The sequence below is a fragment of the Centropristis striata genome, chromosome 3 (assembly GCF_030273125.1).
Source record: "Centropristis striata isolate RG_2023a ecotype Rhode Island chromosome 3, C.striata_1.0, whole genome shotgun sequence".
Classification (NCBI taxonomy): Eukaryota; Metazoa; Chordata; class Actinopteri; order Perciformes; family Serranidae; genus Centropristis; species Centropristis striata.
Window position 1 is genome coordinate 24,054,751 of NC_081519.1, and position 27,564 is coordinate 24,082,314.

Below are 27,564 nucleotides of genomic sequence, written 5' to 3' on the forward strand. Positions count from 1 at the left end.
GTAAGGCAGAAGATTAATGCTTGGGATGATTAGAAATGGTGTCTTTGTAGTTTTTTTTAAATAAAGTCCTTTAATCAGCAGTTGACTGGTGGTAAATGTTGAAGAAAGTGGGTTTTTAATTCACTCTGTGACATCCTTGAGTAAACTTTGATTGACTTGATTAACTGACTTATTGATCTGCCTGTTTAATTGTCAGCCTGATTGAATTACTGTTTGTATGAGTTAATCTGTCTTGATCAATAGAGATATCTGTAGATGTACTAGCTAGACAAACATGGAGGTTTATTTAGCTATTTAGTTATTTATTTAAATGGCCAGTAACTGACTGCTGCAGAACATACACTGATATGTATTAAGCTATTTATTTCATTTGTATTCATTTATTTAAATAGCCAGTAACTGTAAGTAACTGCCTGTTACTGAAGATACACTGTTTAACTTTTTATTTTTATTCTTCATTTAAATTATCAGCAGTTGACTGAAACTGAACATACACTTATGTTTATTTAACTTTATTCTTTCTTTAAATGGCTAGTAACTAACTACTGCTGAACATACACTGATATTTATTTTATTTTTTTATTCATTTAAATGGCCAGCAACTAACTGCTACAGGAGATACACTGATATTTATTTAGCTATTTATTTTATTTGTAAACTTTATTTAAATAGCCAGCAACTAACTGCTGCTGAACATACACTGATATTTATTTAGCTATTTATTTTATTTTAATTAATTTTTAAAAAAATTAATAATTAAAACCTGCAGTAAAAACTTTATTTTAGTGCAGCAGGTTTGGACTTAATCTCTGCTCAGTCCTGTTTCTTCTGTCCTTTTCTGCACTTTAAAAACTAATAATATGACTGATCAACACCTAATACTACCTGCTGGAACTTTTTAAATTGCATTTTCTATATGTACACAAAATTAAATAATTCAAAAACAACAACAAGAGTTTACAAATATAGCCATTTTATTAATGACTTGGAAAAAAAGCTTAACAACACAAGGAATACATGCATGCAAGGTATGTATGAGCTATTATCCTCCTTTTTCTTATTCACAACACACATTTCTTACAGTTTGGTACTGAATTACAGCCGTGAAGCAATAAAATCAATTCATGTTTATGCCTGATTACACACACATATCAAAAAAGACATTTTTTCCCCGAACAAGTTGGAAATGTGTCCTAACATAGTGTTTTATCTTCTGTCCAGTCCTCCACCTGCAGCCTGCAGGCCTGATCTTTTCAAGGGGCTTTTTTGTTCTTCTTTTACATAAACAAACATCAATCATTGTCCGTTAAAATTAATATTATAATTATTAAAAATTCAGGTTTGATGCGGTACTGCACGGCCAAAAATATTGTAATTTATCTGAGGACACAGGACAACAACCTTAAAATCTGTGCTTTATAAAATATTAATATAATTAGCAACAGTTTAAACATTTTAACCCATGTTTTAACTTAAAATGAACATTAGTTCAACCCTCCAAAACACTGATATCTCAATCCATCCGGCATTAGGAACGTGTGCTGCCGATGCCTCGACAGAGGAACAGATATAAAAACCAAAGTCCCTACATGGCTCTAGTTACAGTTTGTCTGATCTCGCTATGTGTTCCTGATACGGCAGCTGCTCACACATCAACACTAAACGGAGCTTTTCTACACATGGTGATTAAAAAGGAAATTCAGAAACTCTCAATGTACAGTAAACTTGGTAGGATAACGTTCTTATTCTACAATAGAAATAAAAAAAACTACTGCCCTGTTAAAAAGGGAGAAATGATAAAAAGAGAGAGAGAGAGAGAGAGAGAGAGAGAGAGAGAGAGAGAGAGAGAGAGAGAAATGATAAAAAGAGAGAGAGAGAGAGAGAGAGAGAGAGAGAGAGAGAGAGAGAGACTGAACAAAGCGGCAGACTGCTGCAGATCCAGAGCAGACCGGTGGATAGTTTATCCTCGGCCCGTTATTTCGCTCTCTTGGACTTGCGGGGGCTCTGCTTGCTCTTTGCACCCTTTTTCACGGCGGGCTCCTTCGGGGACGATTCCTCAGGCTCGGTCCGCCTAGACCGACCTTTGGCTGGCTGCTTTTTAACGGCTGGTGCCGGAGACGACTCCTCGGGCTTTGATCGCTTGGACCCGCTCCGCGTCGTCTCCTTTGTGACTTCAGTCTCCTCGGGGGAGGAATCTCTGGACGCCGGCCGCTTGGAGCCTCTCTTGGCCAGCTTTTTCACGGCTGGTGTTTTGGGCTTTCTGGCCGGAGCTCCTCGTTTTACGGGCGTGGCTTTAGACGGCGTGGGGGTCTCCTTCTTAGCGGCCGGCGCTTTCCTTCCCCGCACAATGGCCGAAGACGCAGCTTTCTTTGCCGGAGACTTCTTGGCGGGGGGGCGTCCCCGGCCTTTACCTGCCGGCCGACTGGCGCTCCGAGACTTCTTGGCTGGTGGGGGACGCCGTGCCTTGGGTGGGGGCCTCTTCACCGGTTTTCTAAGAGTCATTAAACAGAGTTACTTCAGTTGAAGAAGCATCATCGTAATATTTTAAATAATTTAAAAAATCACACAGGTGCAAAGTTATTGAAAAATGGCCTTGTTTAACCCATTTAGGCCTAAAACACCTGTAAAAAATGCCTGTAAAACCTATGGGTGAATTTAAAATAACCCCCTAAAACCTGAAGTTTTTCCGGAAATTCAACAGAAGTGTCAACACCTACTAAATAATTGATTTTACAGCCTCTGTAGCCTCTGTATACGCTTTCCCGACTTTAATGGTAGAATAACACAAGAGCGACCCGGGTTTTAATGGTAGAAATGCGGTAATGCTTTCCTGGCTTAAATGGGTTAAAAGAGTAATGCCTGCACAATTGACTCCAAACCACATATTTATTAAGCTGGACAATATTTTAGTCGTAGTAGGATCTTCATTAGGTCAAAAAATGAATAACAACAGAAGAATATTTGAGGGGATTTTGGCATTTTTTTTGGGCACTACCCACACGTTTAGCTCATTCTGAGCATGCATGATCCTTACGAGTTCAGGGTTTCCCATTATGTGCTGCGCTAACGTCACATTTCAAGCTACTGAAAGTATTCTTACACGATTCATAATATATAACGTTATTAAAGCAGAGTGTCTGTCACCCGTCAGTCAGTCTAAACCCCGACCCACCTCTCCGTCCTCCTCCGAGACACGCGGCACACACACTGACACGTACCATGAATTTAGGGAGCTGCCCTCTCCGCTACTTCGCTTCAAAACATGACAGAGAAAGGTGCCTACCTGTCTGTATCAGTCCCGTCCCCACATGATCGCTCTGTATGTGTGTGCACGCGCCAAACTAAATACTATCAACCTGTCCGGGCCGTCAGAGAACATTAACTTTTGAAGTTGTTTTGTTTGTTTTTTGTTTTCCTGTAGCTAAACGCATGCAGCTTTCAAAATAATAGCACAGTGTGTTAACAGAATCGACCACAGAATTTACAAGACGACTTTCAAAATAAGATGCCTTAAATAAAATATACAAGAACCCTTATTCTCCATTTAAAATAATTCTTAAAATATGCAATCATTAAGATCAGTGTATTTGATGAAATAGTGGCATTAGACTGTGTGAGAGGCACCAAATTTGGGTTTTTATGAAAATAAATTCTCCAGGGGACTCCCCTATCCAGCTATTTTTCTACACTGTCTGGCTACTCCATGTCCTAATGGAAAGCATGTTGACAGCTATTAAAAATGTCACAGTAGAATAACAATATAGACTCACAAAGATACGTATAATACAGTATCTTCCGACTCTCAAAGTGCACCAGACTGATGCATTTTACTTATAAACGTACAAAATTCTCTCCCTGGGGGGCATGCCTGAGGTGTTTATATTTGTTGTTTCAAGTCAGTGTGCAGGCGATTCTTATAGCATCAAAGCAGTTCCTTCCGAGTGAAAGGATGTTAAGTTACGTGTTAAGGACACTAAGAGCAGAACAGTTTTTTAAACCCACCTCCTACGAGCGGGAGCTTCGTCCTCAGACTCTTCCTCCTCAGACTCTTCTTCCTCCTCTTCTTCTTCGTCAGAAGATGCAACCGTCCGCCTCCGCTTGGTTGCAGGCGGAGGGTCTTTCTTAAGAAGTTTGTTGAACTTGTCTGGGTACAAGGTGTTAGGGCTGAAGAGGTACAGAAAAAAAAGGTCTGAGACGGCATATAAAGACAAATTATCTGCTTCTTTTACCCCTTTACTAGTTCATCTTCCGAAAGCGAGTTTATACTCTACTTTTTTGTCAATGTTCCCTCCAAACTTAGTTATCAGCCAAGCTTAAAACAATTACACAGTACAAAACCATTGTCTGACTTTATCAGCCGTACCTGGGGTAGAAGGGGAAGGAGAGCTGGTAGGTCCCTGTGAAGCCGTGACCGGTGATCTGCTCCATCCAGCCGAGAACTTTACACTTTGTCAGGGTCCTCCTCAGATTGGCCACTAAAACAAAACAATTCCCCTTTTAGTGACACCATGTTGGATGCACAACTGCTGTAACCAAAAGCTCATTGTGCAGCTTGTTGAGGTTTCGAAATAACGCTGCAAAGTTTGGTTTTTTAAAAAACATTTTTTTTTAAATGCTGCAGTTGTTGTCGTCCATACATGTTTAATATCAGTTCAGTTCAGTCTGACTGAATACTTTGTTGGTCAGTCTGTGGGTTTGACTCTCATTGTGGAGAAATAAAAAGACTGAAGTGAGATGAATACACTGAGAATTTTCTCTGATTGGACAAACAGTTCTTGTGAACTTTTGTGAACACAAAATGCAGTTAAACAGTTAAATCGCAATAAATTGTATCACAATACTCAATACCACATCGCACAATGCTTAAAATCTAACTAATATCGTATCGTGCTGCCTCTGGTGATTCCCACCTCTAATATGTGACATATATTCCATCTTGCCGGCTCCGCCTGTTCACACTGATCCCGCCTCCAACAGTCTCACCAGTTTAACTCCTCTGTTTCTACCTCTGAAGGCGGTACAGACCCGGGATCACCTGTTCCCCCTCATTACGCCTCTGGGACGTTCAGACTGAAGGCGTAACGTCACAGAGGCGTAAACATGACAGCTTGCAACAGTCTGAAAGGAGCCTTAGTGACACTGTAAGCAGAAGGGAGGAGGGTTCTTACCTAACTGGTACTCCTTTGTGTCCTTGTTGGCCCCCACTAGGAATCTGCGTAGAGTCGTGGTGCTGCAGGTTTTAGGTTCGTTCATGGCTGTGATGGCGGCTGTGATGGCGTCCTCTAAGGTACTGCCCTTCAGCAGGACCTGGTTACCGGTACGCTTCAGCTGGGACAGATGGAGAGAAATGTTTAGGACAATAGCTCATTTGCCCTTCAAACAACTTTAACTGTTAAACATTTTCGAAGGTTTTCTTGATAAAAACAAAAATCATTATCAAGAAAACCATGGAAAATGTCTAGATATCAGCTCTTAAATTAAACTTTTATCAGCTATTGCAGCTCATTGTATTTGTCCAAACAAATGTACCTTTAGTTGTACCAGGCATTAAAATCAACAAGATATTGAAGAAAACAAGGGAGGTCTAATCATTTTTTCCATGACTGTATGTACAAATAGCCTGCCAAAAAAAAGAGAGAAAAGAAACATAAAAATAAATAATAATAAAATGAGCAAAAAACCTCTATAAATAAAATAATAATAAATTAACTTAACAACCTAAAGAAATAAAAAGGGATAATATTAACAATAATAATAATAATAATAATTAAAAGATAAATGAATAAATAAATTAAAAACCTAGACATTAATAATAAAATAAACAAAAAACCTTAAGAAATTAATAGAATAAGAATATAAAAAATATATAGAAATAAAAAATAAATTAAAATCCTAAAGAAATAATAACGATAAATAAATAAATTAATTAATAAATTGTTTTTTTTAAACTTGAAAATCGAAAACATCAGGTAAGCTTTTTACTTTTTAATGCTTAAGAATTCCACATAATATCGAGTGAGTAGAACCTTTGTCCACAACAGTGTCTTTAATTTCAGCATCATAGGGAAGATGCTTTTATGTTGCCAATTACACTTCACCAGGATTGAATATTTATGCGCTACCAGTCATTTTAAAACAGATTTGACTCATCTGGAGCACAACTCAATAAAATACTTTACCTGGAACGTCCCGTTGGCTCCTTTCCCAGTGATCTGCTCCAGCTGTCCTTTTTCTACAGCTTTCACCAGGGCGGACTTCAGGACGTCTGGCCTGAGCACAAACAGTCAGTTCATTATTAGTAAATCATTAGTGCATTTATAGACTCACATAGCAAGACCTCTCCCCATAGAGCTGTATCAGAGCTGGAGAATGGCCTGGCTGCACACTGTCTTGTGATGGAGCCGCTGCAAGATAAAAAGCCCTGCAGCAGCAGGAGATGCACCAGAGACTCATACTAACCTAGGGCTGGGCGATATGGACCAAAAGACATATCCTGATATATTTAGGCTGAATATCGATATACGATATATATCCTGATATTTTTATAGCTGAGTAAAGATTAAATAAAAATGTCTGCATCAAAATGACAAAACTTGATGACAAGTGACATGGTTATTTTTCAAACTCCTTTTTGGGGTTTATACAGGGTTTCTGAAGTTGTATGTTGTTTCTAAAGTTAAAGATTTAAATTCCATTTTATTGACGTGACATAATTTCTGCAAGGCTATCTGCTGGTAATGTCATGTAACATGTTTATATCAGATCCTCCATTATACAGTCTCTAGTTTCGTTATAAAAAAAAGATAAAAAGCCCTGCAGCAGCAGGAGATGCACCAGAGACTCATACTAACCTAGGGCTGGGCGATATGGACCAAAAGTCATATCCTGATATATTTAGGCTGGATATCGATATACTATATATATATCCTGATATTTTTATCGCAAAGTCAGAGCAAATGTTCAGTCAAAGTCAAAGTTTTATTGAAACTGTTTATTTAAGTGAACATAAATACTGTATAACAGGAGTACATTTAAAAAAAATCAAAGCTCCATAAAGTGAACATTTAAATAAAAAAATATCTTAAATAAAAATAGCCTATGTAATAAAATAGGCCAATCTTTTTCTGAAATAAATATATTTATATGAGAAAAGAATAACGAACATTACAAAACAATCAAATATGACAAAGCCAGCAGAGCAGCATTTATGTATAAAGAAAAAAAATCGATATATCAATATCCGCGATATGGTCTAATTCCATATCACATTTAAAATATATTGACATATTTTTTAGATCAATATATCGCCCAGCCCTATACTAACCAATGGCTCATAACCAGTCTACAACCAGTGAGTCAGACTAGTATCACCCTGATGCTAATCTTTTGTTACAAACATTCAGTTGCATATTTTATGTTTAAACTAACAGAGTGTAGACTTACAAAATGAAAAGTCAAAATTTGATGGATTCTTGATGCAGGATCACATTTTTTTTTTACTCTGGGTTGTATATTCAATAAACCCAGCTAGAAACACAACTTTCACACCTCTTTTAGCCCATTGCTGAGCCATTAAAGTCCAGTGTTTGGCTGTCTTCTTCTTAAGTTACATACTGAAAACTCATCTTAATTGCACTATTACAGTTAACATTTAAAAAATTTTGTTTTTCCGGTTTCACATTAAGCTCAGAAGTTTGATAGTTTGTGCACATTGATGATTTTCATTTCATTTATTGGTAAAATCGGTTTGGGTTTTGAGTATAGATAGATCTATCTTCTGTTATCAAGGGAAATATCAAAACTTTTGCAGGTTACAGCTTTTTGGTAAAACTGAAAAAAACAAAAACAGATTAATCCAAATAAATTAAACAACTAATTATAGTTGTTGCTTGCTTCCCGATTGCCTGAACATTTGCAGAAATAACAGGAGAAGAAGCTCTGTACCTTTTCTCTATGTTAAAGTTGGGGAAGTGCTGCTCCAGGTATTTCTTGATCAGGTAGTACGAGGCCTCTTTGGGCTCACAGAGCCGAGTGATGATGAGAGGAAGAGCGTCTCCCAGAGACTCCGTCTTCTGACCGGCTTTCTAAAACACCATTTACACCGTTTACAGACATGACCATTACAACCAAACACATCCCAGTCTCAGAGGGAAAGATGGGAAAGGAAAACTGTTGACACTATTTCATTAAAATAAGGATTAAATGTTAAATGTGTTGTACTGAGACGTCCTTCTGCTGCTGAGCACAAACTGTCAAACACTGCAGTCCAAAACTCAATAATAATAACATCAATACGATATCACGGTATTTCATTTTTTCAATAATGATATTCTTGACAATATTATAAAATACTGAAAAATATATAGAAAATATGATTTTTTAGTCTGTATAAATTCACAAAAAAAAATTAAACAAAGTAGAAATCAATCATAAATCTAAAATGTAGTGTAAAGTGCAAATCTCAACATTTGCCAAACACAAAAAAATTACTCTTGAGTATTTGCAAATAATAAAAATAAACATCTAGGGAGGTCTGGGGGCATGCCCACCCCTCCGAGGAGAAAATGTTGTACATTTTAAAAGGAGAATAAGGGTTCTTGTATGTTCTGTTCAAGGCATCTTATTTTGACAGTCATCTTGTAAATTGTGTGGTGGATTCACACACTGTGCTCTTATTTTGAAAGCTGCATGCTCGGTAGCTTTAAATTAAATTTATAAGTTTTCTCTCATGTAATTTCTCTTAAATAATCTGTACAACAACTAAAGCATAAACACAACATTTAGTTGCAACAAGTGTCTGCTCCCTGCTCAGAAATAGTCAGATACATCAGTTCAGTTGTGCTGTAACTTACCTTAGACGAGGTGGTCTGCTTCCCGATGGCAAAGGTTCCTGAGAGGCCTTTACCCTTCAGCTGAGAGAGACACAAGAGAGAAATATAATTACACATTTTAATGAGCTCAATGAGGTGAAGCGGTGTGCATGGCGCTTATAGCACCCTATAATGTAATACTTTCCTGTTCATGTAATAACGCCTGAAAATGTAATAACATTTGCACCTAACTTGATCGAAAATGTGATAAAACCCAATAATGTAATAAAATATCCTGACTGACATTTGGTTATTATGTCACTTTCAATGTCAAATTGACATCTTAGTCTATTTCAAGTGACATAGTGGTCAGCTGACAAACTGTCATACTTATATATCCTGATATTTTTATAGCTGAGTAAAGATTAAATAAAAATGTCTGCATCAAAATGACAAAACTTGATGACAAGTGACATGGTAATTTTTCAACCTCCTTTTTGTGGTTTATACAGGGTTTCTGAATTTATATGTTGTTTCTAAAGTTAAAGATTTAAATTCCATTTTATTGACGTGACATAATTTCTGCAAGGTTATCTGCTGGTAATGTCAGTAACATGTTTATATCGGATCTTCCATTATACAGTCACTAGTTTCGTTATAAAAATTATGCTTTTGATATGTTAATTAATAGTATTACATTATTGGTGAAGTTATTACATTATAGGGTTTTATTACATTTGGTGCAAAATTTATTGCATTTTAGGCGTTATTACATAATCAGGAAATTATTACATTATAGGGTGCTCCAGGTCTCTTGAGAAGAGTGCTCAACATTTAAAGGGCTAGTTCAGATTTATTGAAGTGGGTGTTGGAGTGTGTTCACCACCAGCTATTGTAGCTAACAATAAATCACAGCTGTGCCTTTAAATAGTGTGGATGGTGGTGTGATTATTAACCTTTCTAAACTCCAAATATAAGAGCGAAGGTCAAGTAAAGGATCAAACTGTGTGTCTGTCTGCTCAAAGCTGCAAACTTTATTCCAACTAATGAGCTTTTATGAGCAATTATTTATTAACCATCCAATATTGTTAAAGTGAAAATAAATCTATGATATTATTACGCTATGCTCTCAGTGTTTCCCCACAGGATTTTATGAGACTCTATATAAGTAAAATGCATCAATCTGGTGCACTTTGAGAGCCAAATGAGAGCAAACACCTCAAAAAAAAATGTTCACAGTCTGGAGATACTGTATTATAGATTCTTTGTTATCCTATTATGTCATTTTAATTGCCATCAACATGCTTTTCACTAGGACATAAAGCAGCCAGACAGTGTGGAAAAATAGCTGGATAGGGGGGTCCGGGGCATGCCCCTCTGGAGATTTTTTTCCCATAAATGCCCAAATTTGGTGCCTCTCACACATTCTAATGCCACTATTCCATCATATACACTGATCTTAATGATTGCAAAATTTAAAGGAGAATAAGGGCTCTTGTATATTTTATCTAAGGCATCTTATTTTGACAGTCTTCTTGTACATTCTGAGGTTGATTCTGTTAAGACACTGTGCTCTTATTTTGAAAGCTGCATGCGTTTAGCGACAGGAAGTTATTCAAAACACTTAGTCATAGTTTAGTGTGATTAAAACAACTTTAACTGTTAGACATTTTCGATGGTCCTCTTGATAATGATTTTGGTTATTATCAAGACCATGGAAAATGTGTAGATATCAGCTCTTAAATTAAACTCTTATCAGCTATTTTTGTTGTTATCATTATATTTGTCCAAACAAATGTACCTTTAGTTGTACCAGGCATTAAAATTAACAAGAAATTAAAGAAAAAGGGTAGTCTAATCTAGTCTAATCATTTTTTACATGACTGTTTGTTGAAAAAGCATGTTTCTTCACCAAGATTAAAGAAGATAATTGCACGCTCTTTACCTGTTTGATGGTTCCCTTCTCCAGATGTTTCTTCATCGCTTTCTTGATGAGAAACTTCTTCTTGTCGAGCTCCATCCCCGGGTATTTTTTCTGAATATATTTCATGACGGACTGGTATGAAACCCCAGACTTGTCATTACAAGACTGTAAAAAGGACATAAAACATATTTTTATCAACAAAAAAGGTAAAAAACCCAAACTCAACTTTCTGACTTGATGGATCAGAGCTTGTACACACCGTAATAGCTTCGATGAGGATATTATCCACTTTGTTCTGAGTGCCCGCAAAGTTGGTGACAGGAAGCTTTTTGCTGGCGGCGACGCTCGCCCACGCTGGAATCGTTCTTTTCACCTTCTTGCTTTTGGATTTCTTGTACTTGTATCCATCCTTCAACCTGCCACCAGAGAGGAGGAGCAAGACACAATGTGAGTGAAGAGGTTCGTTTCTGTAGAAGCGATATTTCACTGTGATCTTTACCACCCTTATCCTTATCACATCCTCACCTTAGTAGGAGAACATAGCAGTGTGTTGCACACTGTCCAGCCGCGCAGTCCTTGCATTTGTCACTTTGTCCGTTAGTCACCGGCGGGAGAGACAAAATGAAATTTGAGAACATCTGTCTGAATGATCATCATGGTGATTTGAGCCTGCCTGGATGGCTCATCTAGTGTTCTACGTGCATGATAGTGACTGTTTGCTTTGTCAAGGTCTGGGAGAAGTAAGGGAGGAGAAACTCTGACTTGTTAACATTTAAAGCCAGGTTAAATATAACTTCTACAGCTGCATGTGAGGTGATTTTGCTCTCTTTGATGTCTGAGCAGGGCTCGATTGGCAACCAATTCGTGGTTTGTGGTTGCTGATGGAGGGAAGTGATGGGACGCAAACACCAAAATATTTAAATAAATATTTGATGCACCAGTGACATTCAAATATTTGGGGTTTTTGAAGAGCATATACAAAATACAGCACTGCTAGTAGTTTGCATAGCAGGAATTGTGGGTGGAGGCGTTAACTGAAAACATTAAAGATTTATATTATCTGCTGTTAGGGCTGGGCGATATATCGATATATTTTTTAATGTGATATGGAATTAGACCATATCTCATATATGAATATAGTTCAATTTTTTTCTTTTTCTTATACATAAATGCTGCCCTTAGTAGAGTTTGTCATATTTAGTTATTTTGTAATGTTTGTTATTCTTTTCTCATATAAATATATTTATTTCAGATAAAGATTGGCCTATTTTATTTCATAGGGTAATTTTATTTAAGATATTTTTTTATTCAAATGTGCACTTTACGGAGTTTTGATTTTAAAAAATTTACTCCTGTTATATAGTATTTATGTTCACTTAAATAAACAGTTTCAATAAAACTACTTGTGACATGTCATATTTGGCTATGACTGAACATTTGCTCTGACTTTACGATAAAAATATCTGGATATATATCGTATATCAATATTCAGCCTAAACACATCGGGATATGACTTTTGGTCAATATCGCCCAGGCCTATCTGCTATATGTCAGATAAAAGAAAAACTACAAAGAATGTTGTTCAGCGACTCTGACAAAGCTTTTATTATTTTATCATTAAGCTGACTTATATCTGCATTGTAATTACTCAAAATATAAGATGAAAATGGCAACCATTTGTTCTGCTGAGAACATATTTTTTAGGAGAAAACTGGCCAAAAGAAATGTCATCACGTATCGATGAGGCTTTAGAAATGTCTCAACAATTTGATTTCCTGCACAGCTGCAGGCTTTTCCCCCAATAAAATGATTTTTTCTGCGTGTTTGTCGATTGTAGTAGATAATGTTGCTCTTTTCTTTTTAGCTCTCAGATGTGGACTGAGCTGGTGAGAAGCCTTTAGACTCTCATGACGCTTACGTGCTCTCCTCCTGGACTCCTCCGAGACTGCGGACAAAGGGACCGACACATCTGTCTGACATCTACCATAAATGTGGCTGTGACAGGTCACATCCTTTGGAAATGCAACACTGCGACCAGCCTGCCGTTATCCAGCAGAGGTAAGGATAATATAAACAGATAAAAGTGCTATCAGAGTGAAATATCGCAGCGTTCAGAGTGGCACACTAGCTCTCTGGTCAGACTCACTCTTTCTTCTCGGCCCCTTCTCCTGCCTTCTCCTCCTCCGCTCCTTCGGCCTTTTCTCCGTTCTCCGTGGGCTCCGCGTCGCCCACCGCCTTGCCCTCGCCGTCGGCGGGCGCGGCAGAGGACGCCGCCTGCTCCTCGTCAGCGGAGGGGGACTCCTCCGAGGACGCTTCGGGCTCTGGGAGGAGGAAAACGTTTCAATGAAAAGGCACCAATAATATCTCAACGACACAAAGTTTTTAAAAAGCTGACTGACTACTCTGCTGTGCAAACACTTCGCTTTGGGAAGTCAGTTGTAAATAAATAGCTCGCAATGTAAGAAAGAGCAACAGATAGGCCTGTCACCATAACACATTTTTTAGGACAATATATTTCCCCAGAAACTGTCACGATAAACGATAGTATTGTTGTATCGATGTTGTTTTAGTTTTATAACGATATTAGAGCATAATAAGTAGATCCTTTTCCACAGCAATGGATTTTTAAATCTCGAGAATATTAAACATTGGAATTCAAATGTGGACAAAAATATTAAAACATCCTAGATAAATAAAAGATAAATAAATAAAATAGACTTTCAGGCTCTGTTAACAAAACATTGCAATGAGATAATCATTATGTATTATATTATTTTATTATTAAAATAATATATAAACAGCCGGAATGACTGCTTGGGAAATGTAGTTGACTTTTGACATTTTTTAGGACGATATATTTTCCCAGAAACTATCACGATAAATGATAGTATCATTTTACCAATGTCGTTACAGTTTTATAACGATATTAGAGCATAATAAGTACATCCTTTTCCACAGCAATGGTTTTTTAAATCGCGAGAATATTAAACATTGGAATTGAAATGTGGAAAAGAAATATTAAAATATCCTAGATAAATAAAACAGAAATAAATAAACTACAACCAAAACAAATAAAATAGACTTTCAGGCTCTGTTAACAAAACATTGTAATGAGAAAATCATTATGTATTATATAATTTTAAAATTAAAATAACATATAAACAGCTGGAATGGCTGCTTAGGAAATATAGTTGTTTTTGGCAGTCTGTGCTGCCTGTCAAACATTTGCAGCTTTAATTTAAACACAACACAAAAAAGCTCAAAAAGTCACACATGTAAACAACAATAAATTGAGTCCCAGAAAAAACTATTGTGTGCATTTTTATATATCGAACGATAAGTCCATATAGTTATTATCGTGACCGACCTATCTATCTCATTGCAATGTTTTGTTAACAGAGCCTGAAAGTCTATTTCATTTGTTTTGGTTGTAATCAGTGGTGGAAAGTAACTAAGTACATTTACTCAAGTCGTGTACTTAAGTATAACTTTGAGGTACTTGAGTATTTCCATTTTATATAACTTTATACTTCTACTTCACTACATTTCGAGGCAAATATTGTACTTTTTTTTACTCCACTAGATTTAGCTGACAGCTTTAGTTAGTTTTTAGGTCAAGATTTAACAAAAAAACATGAGAAAATTTAAAGTGATTAGATATTTTTTTTAAATTAAATGTCATAACAGTATATTAAGGAGATAAAATGAGTCCTACCTTGAGAAGATTCAAACACTGCTTACATAAATGCATCAATAATAATAATAATCCAATGAAATATTAAGAATATATAAAAATCTGAGTGGGTCCATTCTGCATAATGATACTTTTACTTTTGATACTTTAAGTTCATTTTGATGCGGATACTTTTGGACTTTTACTTCAGCAAGTTTTGAATGCAGGGTTTTTACTGTAGTGGAGTCATTTCATAGTGTATATTAGTACTTTTACTTAAGTAAGGGATCTGATTACTTATTTAACCACTGGTTATAGTTTATTTATTTATGTTTTATTTATCTAGGATATTTTAATATTTCTTTTCTACATTTCAGTTCCAATGTTTAATATTCTAAAGATTTAAAAATGTATTGCTGTGGAAAAGGATGTACTTATTATTCTCTAATATCATTATAAAACTAAAACAACATTGATATTATCGTTCATCTTGATAGTTTCTGGGAAAATATATCGTCCTAAATAATGTGTTATCATGACAGACGGGAAACACGGTTCTGGACCACAACAGTCATGTGCATGTTGTTCAGGCATGTGATTGGCAAAAAGCAGGAACTTACATGTGGCGTCCACATCAACCCACGCAAATACAAAAAAAAACAACTAAAAAACTTTATAATTCCACACGTCGGAGCATTATTATGACTATAGCGGTTGGTCAAAAAGCTTAAAGACAAAGGAGCAGAGTCAGAAATGTCTTTTCAATCACTTCTTAAAACCCACTTTTATAGATTTTCTTTTATGTATTGCTTTCTATCTCACCACTACTTTCTACTTCTTCACTTTTTACTCCTTTTACTTTCCGTTTATCTGAGAATGTCTTGTGATTGTTCCTTCTATGTCTCTTATTTTTATTTTAATGTTTGAATTGTTTTTAGCCTTATGGCACCACTCTCACTGTGATTAACTTCTCTCTGTTGAAGCACTTTGTAAACTGCTGTTTTTAAAAAGGTGCTATGTAAATAAAGTTATTAAAACTTGCTATAGTAATATAATTATTTCATGCACACATATCACAGCCTTCACCATCCTAACATGTCCCTACATGCAAATACCAAAAAAAATGCTGCATGTGATTGTTGCATTGTATTTCTCAGGTGTAGAGATGGTTTCTGTGATGCAAAAACAAACATTGCATGCCCAGTACACGTCCACCAGCTGCTGTAATATGACTACAGTAAAATCTGTGTCAGGAATTAAAATTTTTGCATTTTCTGGACTTAAAGGACGATGCTGCTGGTCGTGCAGGATTATTACGCATCCCATGCTTGTTTTGTCTGATTTACATACTGTGGTGCAACATTTGGCCTTGTGACTGCTGATGATCATATCTCTCTTAGTTAGGCCTGCTGTCCTGCCTGGGTTTTGACTTAAGAGACATTACATTACATTGCTTTATAACAATATTATGATAACAGTTGGGCTTATGGCTTAAATATGGCTTCCCCACTTTATTTACCAAGTGTTTGAGGCAATATATGGAATTTATTTGGTCGTGCATGCTTGTTCAAAGTAGTTTCTCCTAAAATATGTACTATTACCTAATTATAACATGTGCCTGCATGTGAATACCAAAAAGAAAATGCAGTATGTGATTGTTGCACTGTATTTCTCAGGTGAAGAGACCGGTTTCTGTGATGCAAAAACAAACATTGCATGCCCACACGTCCACCAGCAGCCTGAACATACAGTCCACGGTGAGTTGTGCTGTAATGGGACGACAGTTCAGTCTGTGTCAGGGATGACGGTGCGTTCACGGGTCTGGTCCCGGTGATGGACGACCCCAGCCTCACCTTTCTCTGCTGCAGCGGAGGGGGCCTTCTCCGGGGTCGGAGTCGCTGCTGCTCGGCGTATCGGCATCACACGAGATTAACCTGGGATGAGAAAAATAAACACGCATCCCCCAGAAGCACCAAGAGGGAAGAAAAAAAACACATATATTAGCAGGCAGCGCTGGTTTGAGGCCCACTCTGTGTACGTGCGTGGTAAAACACGGGGACTTCATTCATTGAGGCCCATTATCTTTAAACACAAGAAAAGGTGCGCTTGTGCTGCACAACCCACGGCCACTTCCACGGCGCTGCTCTGCTCTGCCTCCTCCAAACTAAATACTCATTTATTTCGATCACTTGCACACGAGCCAGAAGATGAGTTGCCAGAAATTTTCGGCGATTTCGCCATTTTGTCAGTTGGTATATACACACAGTAATGGCGTCGCACAAGGCAGATAAAATTCATTTGGAGTAAAAAAAAAAAAAAAAAAAAACCCACACCGGCCCTGCGTTTTATTCTCCATCATCGAGTCCATGCAACTACACGTTTAGCTGCTAATGAAACTATCAGACTTACCTTTCACTTGTGGAGAAAACGTGAGATACTTAGGAGTAGAAATTTCTGCACGGTCCTTTCTTTATTTAGATTTCTGTGTTTACGAGCCCCGCCCCACCACGACCGTTGGTCACGTCGCAGCGTCAACGAGCACGTCGAAGCAGGATTCCCACCGTCCTCTCCAAAGGGCTTAAAAATATTTAAATTTGATGTCAATGTTTCGACGTATTGTGACTTCTTCTGCCACCCAGGTCAATAAAAACCCGAGAACAGTGTTAGTTTTAATCAAGATAAATCAATTGTTTTCGTAAAAGCACTCAAAAACTACAACTGATTATGTTTACTGAGGTTTACTATAGCAAAGGCTCATGGGAGTTGTAGTTGTCGATACTAACAACGTTTGAATGAAGAGGGGCACAACTTTTTACCCTTTAAACCGACAGTAGAAGTCAAACATTAAGTATAAAACACGCAAAGTTGTGCTCCTCTTCATCTCAAATGTGTTAGTACAAGACAACTACAACTCCCATGAGCCTTTGCTGTAGAGGAACCCCAATAAACCTAATCAGAGTTGTAGTGTTTGAGTGCTTCTACGAAAACAATTGATTTATCTTGATTAAAATGGGGCAGAAAAATAAACTACCTATTAAAATATACAGAGAGCTTACATATGTTTCTGGTGTTTCTGTTTGTTTTATATTTAATGCTGGACGTCTACTGTTGGTTTAAATGGTTAAAAGTTAAGCATAAAAAAACTGAAAACACCAGAAACGTATTTAAGCTCCCTTGGCAGGATAATAAAATAAACCCTCTATTAAAATGTACAGTTTTGATCAAGATAAATCAATTGTTATTATCAACACTCAAAAACTACAACTCTGATAAGGTTTAGTGAGGTTCCTGTACAGCAAAGGCTCACGGGAGTTGTATTTGTCTAATGCTAACAAAGTTTAAATGAAGAGGAACACAACTTTTAACCCCTTAAACCAACAGTAGAAGTCAAAAATTAAGTATAAAACAAACAGAGGGTTTATTTTATTGTTCTTCCAAGAGAGCTTAAATATGTTTCTGGTGTCTTCTGTTTGTTTTATACTTAATGTTTGACTTTTACGGTCAGTTTAAAGGGTTAAAAGTTGTGCTTTTAGTTGTCCCATGAGTCTTTGCTATTGAGGAATCTCACTAAACCTAATCAGATTTGTAGTGTTTGAGTGCTTCTATGAAAACAATTGATTTTGTTGTAGTTGTAGGTAGAGAAACACAACTTTTAACCTTAAAGCTGATAGTAGAAGTTAAGTATAAAACAAACAGAAAACACCAGAAACATATCTAAGCTCTCTTGGATGAACAATAAAATAAACCCTCTATTCATATATACAGAAAAGGATCAGTTATTTAATACTTTGTTGTATTGTAGTATACCATAAATACCAGGATGTCCTAATGGATCTGGTTGTATTTTGCAGTATGCAAGCCAACACATTTTATATTCTATGATGCTGACCCACTATTCTCTATGCAGCATGTTTGAGCAAGAGGGTCACAGTTCAAGGTGCCATGTTATGTTTAAATAGTCACAATTGTATGCATACTGCATGTAAAAGTTAGGGCAGAAACAGTGTGTGCTAAAAGGAAAATGACGAAGAATAATGATGCATAATGATTTGGAATGCAGCAAATGTGTGCTTTAAATTTAGATAAAGAAAACAAACAAAAAAACAGCAAATCCTTATAATTAGGAAGGAATTCAGATGATTAATTGTGTCAGCTAAAGTCTCCATGTTCACTGTGGATGCATAAAATGCTTTTTGGGTGATCAAAAAACAAGCAATGCTGTAAAGACAAGCTAGTGCATTCGTTGCCAGTTCGGGAAGCCACTTTTAGTGACCTGATAAGCAAGCGACCACACCAAAAATATGAGTGCAACTGCATGTTTGACCATAAAATACAAGCAAAAAGAGCTTGTTGCTATTATTTCAAAGCCAATGCACTGACTGGGAGTAAATTAATAATGATTGTTGATGCTTTAATGGCTCAGCAGAACCAATCAGACGCTCATACCGCTCTCACATATAGTCATGGACAAAATTATTAGACCACCCTTGTTTTTCTTCAATTTCTTGTTAATTTTAATACCTGGTACAACTAAAGGTACATTTGTTTGGATAAATATAATGATAACAACAAAAATAGCCAATAAGAATTAATTTAAGAGCTGATATCTAGACATTTTCCATGGTTTTCTTGATAACTAAAATCATAATCAAGAAACAAATGTACCTTTAGTTGTACCAGGCATTAAAATGAAGAAGAAATTGATGAATTGATGATTTTTCCATGACTGTATAACAGCTCTGTGTCTGAGGATAAAGCTTCCAAAGTGGGAAAACTGAACACACATGAAGTCGTAGCAGAGTCACACAGACCCCGTTTCCATTAAGCAGCAACATGTGGTCTGAGTGATCAGAACACAAGTGGACAGCTTTAAATACAGGTGAAAACACTGTCAGGACCCATTGAGATCGGATGTCAAAAACCACATTGGGAGGTGGTTCATGTGTCCATTCAGATAGTGAGAACGGGTCAGTGACTCTTGTCCACATTAGGGACCGCCTACTCAACTTTTGATAGGCAAGGTCGTACAATTTTACAAGAGGCTGGCAACAATTTTTGAACATATATTTAGTTGGTTAAACAGTTTTGATTTTGACGCAACAGACAGATTTTGATGCAACGGAAAGGCCTGTCACTACGATTACTATATCGACTTATCGTTTGATATTTTAAAATTGACACGATAGTGTTGTTTAAAGTAATGCTGAAAATGTTTGACTGCAGTACGAATTGCTGAAGAAAAATATATATTATTAGTGCATTTTTTTGTTAACAGAGTATAATATTTCTTTTCCACATTTCAATTCCAATGTTTAATATTCTTGAGATTTTAAAATTCATTGTTGTGGAAAAAAGGATGTACTTATTCTCTAATATCGTCATAAAACTAAAACAACATCGATACAACAATACTATCGTTTGTCGTGATAGTTTCTGGGAAAATATATCGTCCTAAAAGATTTGTTATGGTGACAGGCCTAGCAACGGGTGTCTGTCCGTTGCATCAAAATCAAAACTGTTTAACCAACTGAATATATATGTAAAAATGTACGACCTTGCATATCAAAACAGTAACTGAGACTGGGTAGGAACACTGCATCCAACACAGGCCACGTTCTGAATGGGGAACATGTCCTGCTGCCATTAGGAGGAGATATGCTGTTCCCCGTTTTAGGAAGATCAAACCCAAGGGATCCTTCGTACACCAGTCTATTCTAAAATTGAACAAAAACTGATCTAAGGACTCGGAACGACAACGCCGACTACCTGACTCACTGATCAATTAACGGACCCTGATGTCAATTGTACATGTGCACTGTATTGTCTCTGTTTGTCTTTTCTGTCATGCAATCAGGTGGCTGTGCCGCACAATACATTTCGGCGAAAGCTGACAAAGTATTTTCTAATCTAATCTAACTGCCGCCCCCTGTCCGATCGGAAGAACGTACTCATTAGATGCGAAAACTGATTTAAGTAAACAATTTGATACCATGTTTCTGTCATTGAACACTCCTAGTGAGCTGTGCTGTGATAAACATGGAAGAACAATCAACTGCCTTGTTTTTCTTGTACACAGTACACTGGAACAGCCAAGATGGCCTCACAGGCTTCTGGGTTTGTCTTTTTTAAATAACTTGGTTATTGAGCGCTGTATATAAACGGCAGTAATAGACATTGTCCAGCTGTGCTCAGAGCAATTATTGCAATGTTTTCATTTCATGTTTTTTTTTTCTCATTTACTGGTATATGGGAATCAGGAGGGTGCGTGCGAGTGAGAGAAAGAGAGGAGACACTGGGCAAAAACTGAACATGCCGGTTAGAAGTGAAAAGAGGATAATGACAGAATACAGTCATGAAAAAAATTATTAGACCATCCTTTTTTTTCTTCAATTTCTTGTTAATTTTAGTGTCTGGTACAACTAAATATGGTACATTTGTTTGGACAAATAGAATGATAGCAAAAATAGCTGATAAGAGTTTAATTTAAGAGCTGATATCTAGACATTTTCCATGGTTTTCTTGTTAATGATTTTGGTTATTATCAAGAAAACCACGGAAAATGTCTAGAAATCAGCTCTTAAATTAAACTCTTATCAGTTATTTTTGTTGTTATCATTATATTTGTCCAAACAAATGTACCTTTAGTTGTACCAGTCATTAAAATGAACAAGAAAATGAAGAAAACAAGGGGGGTCTAATAATTTTTTCCATGACTGTATGTGAATCAGGAGCGTGTGAGCGAACTGTCAGCTGTACAAATATCTAACTTTATTTTGTAAAGGACTGAAGTTTGTTCAAAGATTTAATTAACTCAAAGGAGAAAATCATATTTGTTTTTGTCTGTAATTAGTTGTTGTATTTTGTGTATTTTAATATGTTTGGTACATGACTTAGTAGTGGTCACTGTTGACGCATGTGGAGACGCAGTTACTGCAGGTGAGAACGCAGACTGAGAGCTGATCACTCAGACAACATGTTGCTGCTAAATGGAAACAGGGCCTCACACCCACACACGCACACACACCCACAAAACAGATCTCGGAACACCAAAAGAACAAATCATGACAATCAGCATTTTTTTAAATACCTTTTTCGTCTTTAATGTATTTACAAGCTTTAATCTGCTCTGTAGGTCGGAAGTATTACAAGCATCTCACGTTCAGCGACCCTGGCCATTTGCTTTTTAATGTTGCATTTTTTGCTCGTTTCGTTTGAAAGTATCCGGTTTGTTCGTCTGCGTTTGTTTTGACAGTTCTGTGGACTGACTTGCATCGCTTCGTGAATGCATACCTCTGCCTCTCTGACGGAGGCGTCTGTACATATCGATGTAGAGCAAGCCGAGGCTGAGGGAAACACTTGGAGGTTATTTAGGAGATAACCTTTGACCTCAATACGTCATACACGGACAACGTTAATAGCTTCTGTGCATCAACTCCTGTTTATCTCCGCTTCCCCTTCATCCCAAAATAACTTTGCTTTACCCTGTTTTAAACCAAACAGTGTGGAATCCAGGGAGGCTATTTATTTCACAATTATTATTTTGTTATTATAATTAATTATATTGTTATTTCTGTTGTTGTTCTCATTTGTGAGCACCTGCAAATGTTAAATAACTTTCATATTTGCAGTCCTTAAAAAAATAATAAATTAAAGAGTCCAGAACCTATGTATCTTTTAAGTCTCTTCTTAAAAAGTAACAAAACAAAAGTAAGTTAAAATTTAAAACAAAAATATTTTCTATGTATAATACAGGTATTTAGTGCTTCCGCCGTTGGAATCCAAACTCAAATTGGCGGCATGTTTCAGAACCGTACCGCAGAAAAAAATTCCAGCCGTAAAACATGTCGTCCTGCCCATACACCCACTCTGAATGTTTGTTCTGCCGCCAGGATGCAGTTCTACTACGCCGTGTCCTCCCTGGGTGTCTCCCTCGTCAATTGTCTTCCGACTCCTCCTCCGCCTCCCGCAGCCAGGTGAAGAAGGCCGTGACGGACTTGAGGGCCACGCCCTTCCCCTGCTGCTCGCCAGGGTCTTTGCTTGTCTCCCACTTGTAGAACGCGTCCTCCGAGATGACGTCCTCGTCATACAGACAGTCAAAGAACATCCGGAGAAGGTCTGGAAGACAAGGACACGTCAGTCAAGGCTTCATGAAGGGAAATGTTTAGTGGAATAAACCCTTCTGCATCACTAGGGACATTTTTGGCTTTTCAATTCTGAAATTCTTTAATTTTAATGCATATGACACTTTTTTTTCTATTTTAACCCTCAGGGCCAGTTCAAATGTTATGCACACTTGTACTGCTTACCGCATAAAATTCACTCTTGAAAAAGTAAGCTATAAAAAAAATTATACATAATGATATTCTACTCTCTTTATGATTTTTTTTCACCTACATCTAACCTAATAATTGATATCAAACACTAATTGACTTTTGAATATTTTAACCATTTAAAATGCCATGTTTTTGTCATAACACCACCATCTTCTTAGATGAAAAAAAACCCAGAAAATATGAATTATTGAAAATAATTCATATTTTACATGCAAAGTAAAAACTGTTTTATTGCAGCCTGGAACTTGTCAATGATTAGCAGCAACACTGACTTTGTTGCATTATTGTTTTTCGTGCAGAGTCAAATACTCACACTTATTGCTTAGTGAATAAAATGTGCTCCTAAAAAGCAAGCTACACATTATTTGAAAATACATTTTTATATTCTACTTTCATTGGACTGATTTCCCCTCCTAAATCTGACCTCGTTTTTATATCAAACACTAATTGAATCTTGAATATTTTAACCCTTTATATGCCAGGTTTCTGTCATGATGCCACGATGTTAATAGACCTGGCTGCTGTGTAAATCATCTTTTTTTGTTCTGAGTTTGTCATGTTTCATCATTGATGTGACTCAAGATGATCCATGTTTAGATTTATTTGAAGTGTGTGTGTGTATGGATTGTTTGTGTATAAATCACATATGTTTTCTCTATATGCGGAATATGGTCAAAATGATGCAATCTGGTGGAAAGTAGTAAAAATTATCAATTCAAAGGCCAAAGCCCAGACTGACACCACAATTTAAGAAAATGCATGTATGATGCTTTAATGTAAGTGAGATCAGAAATAGCATTTTGAATGGGTTTCAATTTCTCAACCTGAAGAGTAACTATTGTTTGTACACAGTGTATTTAAGCCTTACTGCAGGAGCTGAGCGGGAAATAAGAGCAAATAAGAATACACATTCATTCATTATCCTTAACCACTATCTTGCCAAAATTCATGCCAAGTGCATGAACACAGCCAAAACTATTAACAAATGAAGAATGAAAAGTGTGTAAAATGCGCTCAACCTGGCCTGAGGGTTGGAAGTTCAACCTTAACTCCTATAATAAGTCTCAGTCCAAAGTACAGATACTCAGACCCTTAAGGACAAAAATGTCCCCATTAATTCCAACGAAAACCACATCATAAAATCCTGCATTCTTTTATATCAGGCTTTCAATCTAGAGGTCAGGCTTTAAAAGCCATTTACTATGGTTTTATTGATAATAACCAAAATCATCATCAAGAAAACCATGGAAAATGTCTAGATATCAGCTCTTAAATTAAACTCTTATCAGCAGCTTTTGTTGTTATTATATTTGTTAAACAAATATACCTTTAGTTGTACCAGGCATTACAATGAACGAGGAATTGAAGAAAAACGGTGGTCTAATAGTATTTTCCATGACTGTATAATTTACAGTAATATTGAGAGTTAAAGTTCATTGTTGACCTTTGGGGGCAACAACTTTCAGATGTTTCCAAGGTGAAAGATGAACTTTAAATCTAAACTTCAATGCGGACCAGAAGTCCTTTAAGTGCTCAGAAAACATGAGCATCTCAATCTATAACAGCTGAATGAATCCATCTGCTGATGGAGATCATGTGACATAATTCAGAGCAGCTACTATATGTGTGTCGTGGTGAGATTAGGTTGTCTACAATAACACTGCTTTCACAACGCTGATGTAAACACAAGGTAGGAATTGCTTTTAGCTACTGGCTGATCTCATCTGATAAAAAAATTAAGAAAAAAGAAGACTTAAATGAAGTTAAATCTCCTGGTTTGATGAGGAGGAGGTGGGAGGAGTAAACACAAGGGTGCAGCACTTACTTGGAGGCTGATCGAGGGCGACGATCAGCGCCTGAAGTGCATAAAGTGCTTGCAGCTGTCGCTCAGTGTCTGAGTTAAGGTACTTGAGTAATACAGGCAATCTCCTCTGGATGATGGCCGTGTCCACTCGACAGTTGGTGTTATCATCTGTGTGGTGAAGCAGGAGGCAGAGTGAGTGCACGCTCCGCTCGCAGTTTGGCAGAGAGTAAATATTGCAATCAAGCGGTGAGATTTTAGCGGAAAAGACGAGTTTCTCGCCCAGGTGGTGTAGTGCTTACCTTTCACTGCTGCCTTACACACAGCTGTCATCAGAGCCCTCAGGAAAGGGGACGAGCTCATCTGAGAATCATCCAGGTTGGCCTGAGAACCGGAGGACAGAACACACAACTCAGATAGTTTTTAGATTCTGTATGTATGTACATATACATGGAAAATTTATTAGACCATTTTTTCCTTCAATTTCTAGTTCATTTTAATGCCTGGTACAACTAAAGGTACATTTGTTTGGACAAACATAATAACAACAAAAATAGCTGATAAGAGTTTAATTTAAGAGCTGATATCTGGACATTTTCCATGGTTTTCTCCATAATAACCAAAATCATTATCAATAAAACCATGAAAAATGTCTAGATATCAGCTCTTAAATTAAACTGTTATGAGCTATTTTAGTTATCTTTAAATTTGTCAAAAATGTGCTTTTAGTTGTACCAGACATTAAAATGAACAAGAAATTGAAAAAAACAATGGTTCAATTCAGCAGTTAGACTACGAAGAGGAAAAGAAGAGGAGACACTGTTAATAAAAATATTAAAAAACTTAAATATTTCTGCTCATTACAGGCTGCATATAAAACAGAGCTGTCACAGTTATGTGTCATAAATATCAGTCTGCTCCTCTGAATTAACCCACAGTCGGGTTTGAAAAGCATGTTTTCTTTTTTTTTTTTTTTTTTTATAAATCTGCCAAATTACACATTTTAGCACAGACAAAAACTATAAAAACAACAATTTTAGTTGTGTCGTAGTTTTATGGTTCCCACAGTCCTTAAATAAATCATGTGAAAAATGCTTCCATCAGAAAATAACCAAATCAAAGCTTAAAGATAGATACTTTATTGTCCTTTTCAGGAAATTTGTTTTTGCAGCCTGTACATGTACTTCGAACATATATACAAACATAGACACAGGATACATAAAGACACCACGACACAACAAAAATATACACTTAATGCACACCATTTATCCCATTTAACCCTCCAGCATAGCATAGCACCCCCTCCGGTGGTTACCGGGGTGCTTGGTTTAAAGCTGATACAGCAGAAGGTACAAAACTGATATTTAATAAAAACAAGATAAAATGAGATAGAACTTTATTAATCCTGAACGAAATTCTGGTTCCAGATTACTCCAAGTTACAAAAACAACCACAATAAAGGATAATATAATAAATAAATTACTTTTTATTCTAAAAGTTTTAGATACTAGTTTTTTGTATTTACCAGTAAAATTCCACCATTCTCGACACCCAATTCAATACCACAATTAAAAAACAAAACTGTAAATCTAATTTTATTCTTCCTGGCCGTCAGAAAGATGACAGTGAACCCTGATCCAGAGTAACAGAACCGTAGGTCCGTCATTAAGTCTCTCTCAGTATCATTCTTTGTTTTTATACAGTTTCTCTCCTTTTTCCTCCCAATGCGGAGCAGAGTGAGAGCTTTAGTAACGACTCAGCAGTCTGCTAACTTGTTGCTCTCACTACCAATATCAGCTGCTCTGCTTCAACAACATTGAAAAATCAACCGTGGTGTTCTGTCAGGATTAAAGGAGACTTCTCATGTTCTGCAGACTTTGATGTTTTTCCTTTGACAGCTGTGTGCATACGTGTGTCACTTCTCATACCGGAGGACAAAACACACAAGTTGTCAATTTCACATCTCAGCAGTTAGACTACAGAAAAACAGGACACAGCGTTTATAAAAATACAAAAAAATACTATTTCTGCTCATTACAGGCTGCATATAAAACTGATCTGTGTCACATTTATGTCATAAATAACAGACTGCCCCTCTGAATTTAACCTAGTCCAGTTTGAAAAGCATGTTTCCTTTTTTTAAAAATCTGTCAAATTACACATTTTATCACAGACAGAAACTGTAAAAAACTGAAATTTTCCTCCAGTCCTAAAATAAATCATGTGAAAAATGCTTCCATCAGAAAGTCAACAAATTAAGCTTAAAAATTGTGATCTCTTTATTCTACAAGTTTCATTTTTAATGCTAGAAATGTTGAGTTTTTAAAAAATGTACCAGTAAAATTCCACCATTCTCGACACCCAATTCAATACCACAGTAAAAACCAAAACAGTAAACCTAATTTTATTCTTCCTGACCGTCAGAAATCCTGATCCAGAGTTCACAGAACCGTAGGTATGTCCATAACGCTCACTCAGTATCATTCTTTGTTTTTATAGTTTCTCTCCTTTTTTCACCTCATGCGGAGCAGAGTGAGAGCTTTAGTAACGACTCAGCAGTCTGCTAACTTGTTGCTCTCACTACCAATATCAGCTGCTCTGCTTCAACAGCGTTAGGCTGAAAAAACGTGCATGCAGGCGGGGAGTCAACATGTTGTTCTGTTGGGATTAAAGGAGACTTCTCATGTTCTGCAGACTTTGATGTTTTTCCTCTGACAGCTGTGTCATACGTGTGTCACTTCTCATACCTCCACCCAGTCAAAGATCTGCTCATCGCTGGCCATGTCCTCCAGGAGGAGTTTCTCCATCTGCTGGCTCAGCTCCTCAGGAGACAAAATCCTTTTAGACAGAGACGCCTCAGGACCGGAGCCGTCCGACAGAACAAACTGGAGTTTCTGTTTCGATCGGAGGAGAAGACATCAGTATGATGGGGAAGAGACAAATAAGGAAAAGATGCAGCCAACTTCTTGTGTTACATTCATATCAAGAAAGCCCATGTTTGGTTATCTGGCCCTCATTTATCA

The 27,564-nt window shown here is 36.9% G+C and overlaps 2 protein-coding genes across 6 annotated transcripts in view; both read right to left on the reverse strand.

The window, feature by feature from the left end:
* Positions 1–956: 956 nt before the first annotated feature.
* hp1bp3 (heterochromatin protein 1, binding protein 3) lies at positions 957–16,920 on the reverse strand. 2 transcript variants are annotated; one of them, XM_059329539.1, is made up of 13 exons: positions 16,817–16,920; positions 16,261–16,341; positions 12,881–13,055; positions 11,260–11,322; positions 10,994–11,150; positions 10,756–10,899; positions 8,853–8,912; positions 7,945–8,084; positions 6,180–6,270; positions 5,169–5,328; positions 4,364–4,475; positions 4,003–4,164; positions 957–2,491 (listed from the first exon to the last, which is right to left on the reverse strand). In XM_059329539.1, the coding sequence occupies exons 2-13, from the start codon at positions 16,325–16,327 to the stop codon at positions 1,975–1,977; spliced, it is 1,848 nt and encodes a 615-aa protein (XP_059185522.1). In that variant the 5' UTR covers positions 16,328–16,341; positions 16,817–16,920; the 3' UTR covers positions 957–1,974. The 2 variants fall into 2 exon arrangements, with proteins under 2 accessions (XP_059185522.1, XP_059185523.1); XM_059329540.1 differs by lacking the exon at positions 11,260–11,322.
* A 4,528-nt stretch (positions 16,921–21,448) lies between these two features.
* The window catches only part of LOC131964952 (eukaryotic translation initiation factor 4 gamma 3-like), a 72,613-nt gene continuing 66,497 nt past the window's right edge, over positions 21,449–27,564 (reverse strand). For all 4 annotated transcript variants that reach the window (XM_059328464.1, XM_059328466.1, XM_059328465.1 and 1 more), the window contains 4 exons: positions 27,289–27,435; positions 24,844–24,925; positions 24,566–24,712; positions 21,449–22,522 (listed from right to left, as the gene is read on the reverse strand). In XM_059328464.1, coding sequence (XP_059184447.1) covers positions 22,341–22,522; positions 24,566–24,712; positions 24,844–24,925; positions 27,289–27,435 — 558 coding nt within the window. In that variant the 3' untranslated portion in view covers positions 21,449–22,340. The remainder of the gene's footprint in view (positions 22,523–24,565; positions 24,713–24,843; positions 24,926–27,288; positions 27,436–27,564) is intronic.

Bases quoted from the DNA above. Each gene is read 5' to 3' on its own strand.
- hp1bp3 (XM_059329539.1), bottom strand. From the start codon at position 16,327: ATGCCGATACGCCGAGCAGCAGCGACTCCGACCCCGGAGAAGGCCCCC. The intron at 10,900-10,993 runs GTGTGTACAAGC...TCCTTTTTACAG, and splicing joins TCCTCATCGAAGCTATTACG to TCTTGTAATGACAAGTCTGG. The intron at 6,271-7,944 runs GTACAGAGCTTC...GTTTGTGCTCAG, and splicing joins AACTTTAACATAGAGAAAAG to GCCAGACGTCCTGAAGTCCG.